This window comes from Salmo salar, chromosome 07 (assembly GCF_965601325.2).
Source record: "Salmo salar chromosome 07, fSalSal1, whole genome shotgun sequence".
Taxonomy (NCBI): domain Eukaryota; kingdom Metazoa; phylum Chordata; class Actinopteri; order Salmoniformes; family Salmonidae; genus Salmo; species Salmo salar.
Window position 1 is genome coordinate 49259197 of NC_138297.1, and position 13387 is coordinate 49272583.

Here is a 13387-nt window from a genome sequence, read left to right on the forward strand (position 1 = left end):
GCAGTAGATTCCTGCTTCTGGAGTTTATTTGATTTCTGTACTTAAAATAATTTGCATTCCTACTTGTCAAATATGGTATACAGCCTCTGTAGGTAGTTCCAGTTGTTTCTGTGTATTCTGTTGTATTACTATGTCATGTCTGTCCTAGAGGCTGCTGTGGTTGTGTTTCTGTGTGATGTATTGGATGCCTTCTTTGACCTTGTGCTACCTGTCCTGTATGCAACTCTTTGCAATCTGTTTTCATTTGCAGCCAAGACGCACTGTGCTAATCATGCTGTGCAAATTATGCCTTAACTCATGTCGGCTAACGGGCCTTTTCGGTCTTCCAAATTCTTTAAAATCCAAAACAGTCATTGAAATTTCATGTAACATAAAGATCACACTTCCAAATTATGGCAATTTATATCTTACAACAACTACTACAACTCTCTTGAGCTATAAATGTAATGTATGCGCTGCAATGTTGCGTTTACATGGCTAAGATCAGATGTTTCATGAATGTTACAATCAACAACAAAAAAATCAATCATTGTCTTTCCTTCTGCATCACATGGCTGTAAGAACTATCCAGTAACACTAAACCAATAAGACACTAAACCAATTAGACATTTCAAATGTTAAGACCCCCCCCCTAAATCCTTCAAACGTATGAACTCTGCCCTTTCCATACTCAAAACACAATGGAAATGTCTCTGTATGGACAATCTGGCATGTCATTGGTATTTGACTCCCATAAAGGCCCATTTAATATGGTGGGCTGATTGAGTCTGTGGTAAGGCCCTGGGTTTCTCAGTTCAGCATAGGTCAGTTCTCACCTGTTCAGCTGTGAACGGCCGGTTACTGTGGAGTTCTAATGTACTTGCGAAACCCCTGTGATTCTCTCCATCTGTGATTTCTCCTCTCCTCTATACCTCTGTGATTGTGCTGATTGTTGCTAATCCCCATTTTTCCAAGAAAGGGCGTGCACATGATCTGTTCTTTTTCCATGCGTCCCTCCTTTTCTCTCTCTCTCTTTGTCTCTCTAGAGGACTATAACATTGGGTGCGGGCGATCGACAGGTCATCCAGACTCCCATCAACGACTCCCTCCCTGTCAGCGGCAGCAGCGTAGCCCATCTCTTTAGACAGCTTGGTACGGCAAATCACAATGCAGTTTATTCAGCCCTGGAGCGATGGGGCACTTTATGATCAGTGATATGGACCAATCAAAGTCCAATTCTCCTTTGAGAGAATTTCTTAATGAACGCAAACCACAGGCCTATATTTGATATGAGTTAGGGGAAAAGGCAGAAATGTGTGTGTGTATATATATATATATATGTATCTATGTTCAAAAGTTTGGGGTCACTTAGAAATGTTTTTGAAAGAAAAAATGTTGGTCCATTAAAATAACATCAAATTGATCAGAAATACAGTTTAGGCATTGTTAATGTTGTTAGTGACTATTGTAGCTGGAAACGGCAGATTTTTTATGGAATATGTACATAGGCGTACAGAGGCCCATTATCAGCAACCATCACTCCTGTGTTCCAATGGCATGTTGCGTTAGCTAATCCAAGTTTATAATTTTATAAGGCTAATTGATCATTAGAAAACCCTTTTGCAATTATGTTAGCACAGCTAAAAACTGTGGTGCTGATTTAAAAAGCAATAAAATGGCCTTTAGACTAGTTGAGTATCTGGAGCATCAGCATTTGTGGGTTCGATTACAGGCTCAAAATGGCCGTAAACAAAGTACTTTCTTCTGAAACTTGTCAGTCTATTCTTGTTCTGAGAATTGAGGGCTATTCCATGCGAGAAATGACCAAGAAACTGAAGATCTCGTACAACGCTGTGTACTACTCCCAGCGCAAACTGTCTCTAACCAGAATAGAAAGAGTGGGAGGCCCCGGTGCACAACTGAGTTAGAGGACAAGTACATTAGAGTGTCTAGTTTGAGAAACGCATGCCTCACAAGTACTCAACTGGCAGCTTCATTAAATAGTACCCGCAAAACACCAGTCTCAACGCAGTGAAGAGGCGACTCCGGGATGCTGGCCTTCTAGGCAGAGATGCAAAGAAAAAGCCATACCTCAGAATGGCTAATAAAAATAAAAGATTAAGATGTGCAAAAGACAGAGGAACTCTGCCAGTATCCCGGAGTCACCGCTTCACTGTTTACGTTTCCAGCTACAATAGTTATTTACAGCATTAACAATGTCTACACTGTATTTCTGATCAATTTGATGTTATTTTAATGGACAGAAAATGTGCTTTTCTTTCAAAAACAAGGACATTTCTAAGTGACCCCAAACTATATCTATATATCACCCACACACACACACACACACACACACACACACACACACACACACAGTGCATTTGGAAAGTATTCAGAACCCTTGACTTTTTACATGTTTTGTTACATTTTTGAATGAGGATGTAATGTATTTAATCATTTTTTCCCCCTCATCAATCTACACACAATACCCCATAATGACACAGCAAAAACAGCTTTTCAGAAATTTGGCCCCCAAGAAATATACAAATATGAAATATTACATTTACGTAAGTATTCAGACCTTTACTCAGTACTTTGTTGAAGCAACTTTGGCAGCAATTACAACCTTCTTGGGAAGTCTTCATGGGAATGACACTACAAGCTTGGCACACCTGTATTTGGGGAGTTTTTCCCATTCTTCTCTTTAGACCCTCTCAACCTCTGTCAGGTTGGATGGAGAGCGTCACTGCACAGCTATTTTCATGTCTCTCCTGAGATGTTCGTTCGGGTTCAAGTCCGGGCTCTGACTGGGCCACTCAAGGACATTGAGACTTGTCCCGAAGCCACTCCTGCGTTGTCTTGGCTGTCTCCTTAGGGTCGTTGTCCTGTTAGAAGGTGAACCTTCGCCCCAGTCTGAGATCCTGAGCGCTCTGGAGCAGGTTTTCATAAAGGATCTCTCTGTACTTTGCTCTGTTCATCTTTGCCTCGATCCTGACTTGTGTCCCAGTCCCTGCCGCTGAAAATCATCCTCACAGCATGATGCTGCCACCACCATGCTTCACCGAAGGGATGGTGCCAGGTTTCCTCCAGACATGACGCTTGGCATTCAGGCCAAAGAGTTCAATCTTGGTTTCATCAGACCAGATAATCTTGTTCCTCATGGTCAGAGTCCTTTAGGTGCCTTTTGGCAAACTCCAAGCGGGCTGTCATGTACCTTTTCCTGAGGAGTGGCTTATGTCTGGCCACTCTACCATAAAGGCCTGATTGGTGGAGTGCTGCAGAGATGGTTGTCCTTCTAGAAGGTTCTCCCATCTCCACAGAGGAACTTTGGAGCTCTGTCAGTGACCATCAGCCCCTAGGCATCAGTCTAGGAAGAGTCTTGGTGGTTCCAAACGTATTCCATTTAAGAATGATCGAGGTCACTGTATTCTTGGGGACCTTCAAAGCAGCAGACATTTTTTGGTACCCTTCCCCAGATCTGCTCCTCGACACAATCCTGTCTCTGAGCTGTAAGAATAATTCCTTCAACCTCATGGCTTGGTTTTTGCTCTGACATGCACTGTCAAGTGTGTGCCTTTCCCAATTATTTTATTTTACCTTTATTTAACTAGGCAAGTCAGTTAAGAACAAATTCTTATTTCCAATGATGGCCTAGGAACAGTGGGTTAACTGCCTTGTTCAGGGGCAGAACGACAGATTTTTACCTTGTCTGCTCGGGGATTCGATTTAGTAACGTTTCGGTTACTGACCCAATGCTCTAACCAGTAGGCTACCTGCCGCCCTAAATCATGTCCAATCAATTGAATTTACCACCGGTGGACTCAAAGTTGTAGAAACATCTCAAGGATGATCAATGGAAACAGGATGAACCTGAGCTCAATTTTGAGTCTCATAGCAAAAGGGTCTGAATACTTGTGTAGATAAGGTATTTCAGTTTTTTATTTGGTATAAATTATCCCCAAAAAATTACCTGTTTTTGCTCGGTCATTTTGGGGTATTGTGTGTAGATATCGGTCTTTATGCCTGCATGTTTGATAATTTGATCGAAGATACATTTGATCTTTACAATCCACGCTGTCGGTCTTTCCCTGCAGGTAAAGTGAATACTGTACCTCTGTTATGTTGTTTCTCTTAGGTATAGTGAACGTCCTGTATCTGTTCTGTGCTGCTCTGACGGAACACAAAATCCTGTTCCTGTCCAGCAGCTACCAGAGACTAACAGATGCCTGCAGAGCGCTACTGGCCATCATGTTCCCCCTCAAATACAGGTGTGTGTGTGCGTGACTGTGTGTGTATGTGTTTTTCATTGTAAAATAGGTTCATAGATGTCTTTAATATAGTACATTTACAGGGATTTGATTAACAAGATATTGGTCTGTTTGGGGAATTTCACACTTATCATATCATCTCCTAATGTGATTGCTTCTAAATCTGATGTCCTCTTGTTTACCCTCCCGTCAGTTTTACGTACGTCCCCATCCTGCCGGGAAAACTCCTGGAGGTGCTGAGCACGCCCACGCCTTTCATCATCGGGGTCAATTCTTTCTTCCGTTCCGAGACCCAGGAACTGGTGGGTAGCATGACCGTATGTTCCAATTTACAATACTTCTTTTGATTTATTTTCTATGTAATGTTTATATATTCCGTCAGTGTATGCATCTGTAAAGCCTATCTGATGCCAGTAAAGACCGTCTTCATTCTGTGTTGCTCCCCCCATACTTTGACAGCCTGTAGTACGATCTTGATTTCTAGATATGTTTGTCAGTTCTCTGGCCCTCCTTCCTTATCTATAATTAATCTCACTCAACAACCCAGACCGGCTGTGTTTTAGCCATCTGAAACCTCTTTTGGCTTAAATACCTCTCAGTACTAACACAACGGTCTTTGTAAACCATGCCAAGGCACATTAGCAATATACCTGACATGTAAATTAAATGTCTTCATTCTATATCCAGTGGAATGTTGGATGACTTTGAAAGTTTCCTTTTGTTATTAAGGACAAACTAATGATTAAGATAAATAATACTAATAATACATTTATTTTGTATATCGCTTTTCATTAGTTATCTCAACGCTCTGAGGAGAAAAGAATACAAAAGGATATTCAATAAAAACAAGGTACATTTTAGAATGAAGGCAGGTAAAATAGCAGTAGTGGGCTAGGCACTAAATACATTTCAGATTGGGACTAGGACCATGAAAAGACAGTCATTATAGTGTCATGTTTCTGAGGTCTAGGTTAGGGTGCGTTAAACTACATGAGGTCACTCGCCATGCTTTGTTATGTAATGACTTTTAACAACGGACTGCCTGTCTGTATAATATAGTATACGATACAGTCACATGGCTCTGATAGGTCGATTTGATGATGGAGTGTAAGGGGCGAGAGGTTATCGCTTCTCACCCCTTAAAATGTACCTGGTAAAAGGTACATTTCACTGCTGCTGTAGGTAAAGTTCTGTAATGAACAGCTGTTGACAGAAGCGTTTCTGTGTGTCTGTGGCTCTGTCAGTCACTACTGTTATCAATCAGCACACTTAGCCTCATGTACAGTATGTAGTACAGTGATCTCTTACAAGATCAATCAAAGATATCGTACTGACTGAGCCGTCCGTGTGTGTTGTTCTACAGTTGGACGTGATCATCGCTGACCTGGACGGAGGCACGGTGACCATCCCGGAGTGTGTCCACATCTCCCTGCTCCCCGACCCCCTCCTGCAGCAGACCCAGACCGCCCTCTCCATGGTAACCACTGTGACGGCAACACTCACACCTCACCGCAACACCCTTCAGACTTCTACACCTTCACTTCATACAGCTAAATCAGAGTCACCAATACCAGTACAGCACGTTAACCCAACACAGGGACTCCCACTATGCATTACCCTGAACCATGTACAGCTAATAATGGTTTAACCACAGCACCACATTAAGATGTTGATTTACTACTTCTGAACCAACTCCTTTTCTAAATAAGATCAAGTTCCTTATTGTAATCGAGCTTCTCACTGCCAGCACAGTCTGGAAATTCCTCTTGTTCAGATAAGATCCATGTTATCTAAAACATATCTGATTTCCTGACTGGGCCTGCCTATCATTGGTATCTGCCGGCTGGTTTAAGCATTTATTCCTATGTGGAGTAGAGGAGAGCCATGCCATAGCTTTCCCATCAATAGCTACAACAAACAAATGGTGGCAGATTTTATTTATTCAATGATTCTTGTTGATATTGTAAGCAATCATGTGTTTGTGGGAAATTACTTTGTGAGATCAGAATCGTAAATTCTAATTGTAAGATATCGGAACTACCATTACACACCCCTATAAAACAAATGACCCATGCGTCACAACTATAAAAACAATGCAGTCATGAACTGTTCATGAGGATATGTCTGTTTTTAGATTCACAATTGGTGTGAGTTGCCACGTGCTGAGTTTACTGTAATGTGCAGAGCTTACTGTAATACACAGTAGTCCGATAAAGAATTATGAAAGAATGGATCTTCGCATCTTCAATGAATGAAATGATACTACAATCTGCAGCCAAAAGAGGAGTTTTTTTGTTTGCCTGTATGACATTGGCATTGATTCCCACAGCCCAAACAGTGTGTGTTTGTGTTATCAGAGTTGGACCAGAGGGAGAAGATGAATTATAGAATCTGACATGCTGTCCCACATGAGAAATATTTGGGAACATATTATTCCCTAGATAAATTTGTCTTCCTCCCCTCATTTCTTTATCAGGATAAGAGTGAAGTTGTATGTTTTAATATGAAGGAACATTTGATATGGACTTGCGTAGATTGCTCAGAATATTGCCAGACAGACTTTGCTCGGAACTTTTCAAAATGCATACTTCATTAGTTTTTTGGCTCTTTTCTTAACTGTTATAGAAGAAATCCTTTTTGGGTTGTTTTCTGACACAAGTCTATGGTGAATTATATTTTAGTACATGTGACAGTATACAGTGTTTATGCTTTTGTAACTCTCTGAGGCCAATGGGGTTTATCTCAGGCCGGTCTCTATGATCTCTATTGGCTGGAGGGCACGAAACATGAGCCATACTCAATTTGCACGGTTACTAGCCAATCTGTTACGGCTAGACTGAACAGGAGAGGAGGGAGGGACATAAGTGAGGGAAAGGGGGGCGAGAGGGAAAGCAAGAAAAGGCAAAAGAGAGAATGAGACTGGGTTAGGCTGTTATTGTGTCCTCTCGGTCAGAGGTACATTGAAAAGGACCTGCTCCTAAACCGGTATACTTTTCCATTTGTCTGTCATTACCATGTTTAAACATTCCTTGGTGTTTGATGAACAACACAGTAGAAAGAGCTAGGTACCAGCTAATACCTGCTCTGGTAAGTAATAGGGACTGTAACATTCTTCCATCTCAGAACAACCAGTCCTGTGATGGGACCTGACCATTCTACAATACAATATACAGGCCTCTCCCTCTTCCCTCTGTTCTTTCCTCCTTTCTTTTCTTCCCTGTCTCCCTCTGTCCTAACCTGTGTGGGCCATAGAGACTTGTAGTGCTGGCCCGGTGACCCTGCATGGCTGGAATGAGACCAGAGCCCTGTAATGCAGGGAGAATTTCACTGGAAGTGCTCGTCCTTTGTTGTGTCCTGAGTCAATAAAACACTTTGCGTGCATGTGACGTGTATGCACACATGCTTCCTTCCATAACCAATGAAGCACAGTGTGAGTGTGTGTGTGGGGTCCATTCCACCCTGCATTTGCCTGTCTGCACTGTCAGTCTGTGCGGCGCCAGCCCCAGGACCCATGGCCCTGTCAGTCTGGATGGGGTCTGACCTGCGTTGTCAGGGAGGGACACATTTCCCCAGTCCCAGCCTCCGCCTCCCAGCCGGCTCACGTAACATAACAGGCCTGAGTCTAAGTGACCTTCACCCAGACCAGCACAGAGAGGATAATTGCAGAGCGTGAAAAGCGATAGCTTTTGCAACTGGACGGATAATTAATTTGTTTAATCATCTGGAAAAGTTATGTGGGTGGTGGGGGTTGGTGGAGTGCAGTGTGTGTATGGAGGGGGGTGGTGGGTGAAGGTAGTTGCAGCGATGCTTCTAGAGATAGTTGGGCAGCAACCGCTGGGTGTGGGCTTATCTAGGTACTCTGCTGCTCTCAACGATTAGCTGAATTAATTCACCTCACCATCCCCAAACATAAATAGGACTGTGAATAGGAGATTCTGCAGCTAATTTAGTTAATGGGTGTTTGCTGCTTAGTCTGAAGCCACATGTCTCACTTATGAGAGGGGCTTCCTAGAATTCTCATCTTCTTAAAAGCTTCTGACAGCATATTGTAATTTATGGTACCCAATGAAGCACTGTCCGAAAGCCAAAATATAGCAGCAGCTGCTGTAGGATTGATATCCTTTATAATATTGATGAACTGAACAGATGTAATGAGAAGACTGTTGGATTATATTTTTTGTCCATGTTATTGTAATGTGATTCCTGCCATCTTGTTGCGTTTGTAGGTGTTGGACCCAGAGCTGGAGATAGCTGACCATGCCTTCCCCCCTTCCTCCACACAACCCTCCACACTCAAGATCCAGGTAATGTAGAGCCCTTCTATCCTCGGTGGAAGGTGTTTGTGGAAAAAGTATGAATAAAATTGCACTCACTACTGTAAGTCGCTCTGGATAAGAGCGTCTGCTAAATGACTCAAATGTAAATGTGAGAAAGTCCCTGTTCCTTTGTTTGGGGCAATGCTGCAGCAAGGTCTCTGGATTTATGAGCTTTCCCAGGCTTACTGTCCAGCTGTCCCATACTTACCCCTCAGTATGTTATAATTCCCTGTCTGTGTGTTGCAGGATAAGGAGATCCGGGGGGTGTTTCTGTGGCTGTTCGGCCAGCTGTTCCATGGCTATCGCTGGTGTTTACACATCATCCGGATCCATCCTGAACCAGTCATCCGCTTCCATAAGGTACACATCACCTTCTACCTCTCGGAACTTAATTCCTAAGGTGATAGATTATGTTGTGTTCATACAAGCCTGCAACTAACTACAGTCTTTATGAACACAATGGAATATATCACTTTAATGTCTGCCTGGAGGAGAAAAACATTTAGCTCTAAACAGACCTGCAAACTGTCTGTTTTGAGTCTAACACTTAGAAAAGAAGAGTGGAACACAAGAATCTCAGGCCTGATGAGAGTGTGTGTGTGTGTGTTCCTCCAGGCTGCGTTCCTGGGCCAGAGGGCTCTGACTGAGGATGACTTCCTGATGAAGGTTTTGGACGGTATGGCGTTCGCTGGGTTCATATCGGAGAGAGGTCCGCCTTACAGACCCACAGACCTGTTCGATGACGTGAGTATCCCCCCCCCCACACACACACCTCCCCAATCAGTGGTAAAGATGTGAAGGATAAAGCATTCTAACTTCCTGTTTTTCTTTTCCTGTGTCTACAGCTGATAGCCAATCAGGTGGAGCGTATTCGCCAGGAGGAGTGCAGTCCTCACAAAGTCATGAACCATATCAAGGAGCTAGCCGAGCAGCTCTTCAAAAACGTATGTTGTCCATAAATCTGTTTTTCATTTTTTTATTGATTTTATTTACAGATGTAGGATCATAATTTTATCACCCTTTTGTTGCTGAGAATTTATGCTGATGAGCTTCGTAATTTATGTAAAATTCACTGAAAACCCAAACAAACGTGGTTATTTTAACAGTGTAGGCTGATTTTCACGCCAGCATGGCCCAAGAATATTTTTGGTATCACAGATAGTTCTTTTTTAAATCATGATGTAAGTAGCCATTTTAGGCCCTTTTTAGACCTAAACATGCCTCCTGTAAGACCCTATGATCCGTGAACTGTACATGGAACAGATAACATCTTGTTGTCATTATACTCCTTATAGTGTGCTTTAAAATATGGGGTATGTCTTGAGATAAAAAAAATTCAAAACTCACATTAATTTATTCAACATTAAAACTACTATTCATATCTCAAAAGTATCCTTTTTGATTTTGTTTATTTTAAGACATTGTTTGGAACTATACTCTTAAAACACAGCAAGTTTCCAGTGTGGTCTCTCTGCTACTTTTGAAGAAATTATCCATTTTATACATAGCGTTTGACATAATAGGTCATTAACCAATCACAGCCTCATGTAGGATTGCACGTATAGCAAAAATAAATATCAGCTCGCGCAGAGAAGCAAGAGATTGAACTTCAGTCAACTTCCTGGTTTTCCCCTTTTAGTTAACACTATCAACAAGTCAGGCCCATACTCTACACAGACTGGTGCGCCATAACCAATCAGAGCTGCAGTATCCCTATATGCAAATAGATCATTGCCATATATGGATCTGTGCTGTTCCCTTTGAACTGGACTGTGTTTACAGCATGAGTGGTTGTGTGCAGATACGCTTGTTTTGCATGTGTCCAGGTGTGTACATTTGTTCATATTCTTGGCTATTAAGTGAGTTATTAGCACATTTCTAGTGAGCAATGGGGGAGTGGTTGCTTCCTACAAGATCACAAAATGTGTGCATTTCTAGCCATCTTTGAAAAGCAAGTCAGGTGAAGAGCTTTTTTTCTGTCTTAAAGGGGCAGTGTTTTATTTTGAGACAGGCTTGAATTAGCTAAGTAGCCAATAGGCAGAGGGTAGCATAATTTGTCTTATTCTGTGTAATAATGTTATGGGAATAATAATACATTTTATTTTGGATCAAACACAACATTTTCAGTCACCTCCTTGTCTGAAGGACAAGTGCATAAACAGGTTAATGGCAATCCCTACATGTTTTTTTCAAAAGTCTCATGGAATGTAGGCCTACGTTGAACACCACACATTAGCTGCTACTGTTGGCTGAAAGATAGAACAGCTATTTCCATGTTAAAATGTTATGGGATGCATTTTCTCCATAGTTTTTTATGGTAGGCCACTCTGATAGGCCTACATATGATCAAATAGCCACAGTAGCTTACTTGGCCACTGTTAAAACGGTAACTTAAAGCAGGTACAGCCTCAGTGTTCACAGTAAACGCACGCCAGAAGTTGCACAGAACTTACACAACGTTTGCGCTCAGCAGACCTGAAAGTTGGTCAGTGTCTAATTTTTTGGGAGGTAAAATTGCTTGTAGAGTATATTGTTTAAAACGATGTCTAAAAATGTTTAATAAATTAACGTGTAAAATTGTATTTCAGAAAGTATCGATATTCCATATTTTAGAGAACCTCTTGGTGTCATTAAACTCCTTATAGTGTTATCTGTATCATGTACGGATCATTGGGTCTTACAGAGGAGGCATGTACAGGTCTAAAAAGGGCCTGAAATGTTCACTTTCATGATTTTCTCAAAATGGTTTGTGTTACAATGTACAAAGAGTATCAACCATCCTTCCTCCCAATAAAGTTTCTATGAACAATCTGAGATAACAAAAATATTTTCGGGCCATGCTGACATGGAATCGTCCTATTGCACTTTTCATGTAGCCTACTTTTGGCCAGCTAATAGCCTAACCACCGATCAAGTAACATTATGGACTTAGCGTTCAAATCCTGTTGCTGTGACAATATAGGTCAAATTAAGATCCTCCATCTGTATGTAATGTAGTAACTAAAATAACAAGAGAACACTTACCTCTTTTCTTTGCCCTTTCTCCCCTACACCTTTATGGTCTTTCACCTTTTATTCTCCCCCCCATCAGGAGAACCCATACCCTGCAGTGGCCATGCATAAGGTGCAGCGGCCAGCTGAGAGTCCTGGTCACAATGACCCCAAGAACTTGGCCATCTTCCCTCCGCTGGACGACGTCACGGTCCAGCTCTTCATCGACCACGCCGCCGCCAAGCTCAAGACCGCCCCGCCCGTGGTCAAGGCCGAGCTCAATGGCATGGTGCCCTCCGGACCCCCACTGGGTGAGTGTGCCAGGCTGGGTGGGAAAGACTGAGTGGAGGGGATAGTGGGGGGTGGAGCGTCATAGGCATGAAATGGTGGGATTAAGTAGTGCAGTGAATGGGCGGTTGAAAGACTGATGCAGACATTCCTATTGGGTTGTGGCTTAGAAGTTAGCAGAGATGCCCACATGAGATTGTGTCTGATGGATTGGCTTGATGTCTGATGTAAAGAGGCTGATACAGGCCACCCGACAAGCCTCCAGACAGTCCACTGTGTTAGATAGGACGACCTCTGTGGGACCCATCTCTCAGCATGGGTTTAATTGAGCTGGATTCAGTGTATCTTCACTGTAGACTGATGAGTGTGTCGGGTCGGGTCCACCCGACAGGCCACCAGACAGTCCACTGTGTTAGATGGGTCACATAGAGGTCATCCTATCTCTCAGCATGGGTTTAATTGAGCTGGATTCAGTGTAGCTTCATTGTAGACTGATGAATGTGATGTAATAACCGCTGATTGGTGGTGTTCCTCCAGAAGACATTGTGGACAGGCATGGTCATGTCCTGGCTAACAGCGCTCGCAGGCTGGAGGTGGTCAGGAACTGCATTACCTACATATTTGACAACAAGATGCTGGAGGCCAAGAAGGTGAGAGACAAGACCACAACAGCATCTCATTGCTCGGCCATTCTGGAATGATAAAAGTTGTTTGAAACTGTGTTAACAATTTAAAGCTGATTCATAGCTAGTTTAGAGGTTTGACCTACATGATAGTCTAGTGACTTTTCATCTTTTGAAAACATAAACATTTTTATAAAAGCAAAATGAAGTTCCTGCACATAACACCTAACCATAAGTATCTTCCTAAAGTTGCCATCTCCTAATATTGTTGTCCTGTGTCTGCTGCCCCCCCCCCCCCCCCCCCCCCAGCTGATGCCAGCGGTACTACGGGCGCTGAAGGGCCGGGCGGCCAGGGTGTGTCTGACCCAGGAGCTCAACCAGCACGTCCTGCAGAACCGAGCTGTGCTGGACGACCAGCAGTTTGACTACATCGTCCGCATGATGAACTGCACCTTACAGGTACATGCCGACGCCACAAAAACATCTCTCTCTTATACACAAAGTTCTATTGTAGACCGCAGCACACGGTCGGGTTCAGTACATAGAACGGGCTGTATTGAAGGAGTTCTGAAAGCAATAACTTTAACTCCTTGGGACTTTTTCAAAACAGTGCAATGCTACCTATTTTTACACTGCAATGGAGGCCTTTATATTTTCATAAGATCATATACTGAATAATGGAGCCTAGTCGGTGGCGTTGGAATGACTGACATTGTGAGTGTGGCGATGTTGACCTCTATTCTCCTACTCAGGACTGCTCCCACATGGATGAACACGGTATTGCAGCCATCCTCCTTCCCCTGGTCACGGCCTTCTGCAGAGTAAGTCCCAAAAACCAACAAGTCTTATTCAACACAAAAGAAACAAATCATTGATCATTGTCCTCGTATCTTTCAAAGTGGTCTGTTTCTAAAGCTTCTGT

The 13387-nt window shown here is 42.8% G+C and overlaps 1 protein-coding gene across 13 annotated transcripts in view; it reads left to right on the forward strand.

The window, feature by feature from the left end:
• LOC106609364 (myotubularin-related protein 5) overlaps nt 1-13387 on the forward strand; it is a 90091-nt gene that overhangs the window by 56267 nt on the left and 20437 nt on the right. For 9 of the 13 annotated variants that reach the window (XM_014208124.3, XM_014208131.3, XM_014208127.3 and 6 more), the window contains 12 exons: nt 1026-1131; nt 4115-4247; nt 4441-4564; nt 5611-5724; nt 8474-8551; nt 8810-8923; nt 9179-9307; nt 9409-9507; nt 11655-11865; nt 12380-12492; nt 12775-12924; nt 13218-13286. In XM_014208124.3, coding sequence (XP_014063599.1) covers nt 1026-1131; nt 4115-4247; nt 4441-4564; nt 5611-5724; nt 8474-8551; nt 8810-8923; nt 9179-9307; nt 9409-9507; nt 11655-11865; nt 12380-12492; nt 12775-12924; nt 13218-13286 — 1440 coding nt within the window. The remainder of the gene's footprint in view (nt 1-1025; nt 1132-4114; nt 4248-4440; nt 4565-5610; nt 5725-8473; nt 8552-8809; nt 8924-9178; nt 9308-9408; nt 9508-11654; nt 11866-12379; nt 12493-12774; nt 12925-13217; nt 13287-13387) is intronic. The other 4 variants (XM_014208126.3, XM_014208134.3, XM_082977721.1 and 1 more) reach the window with 1 other exon arrangement.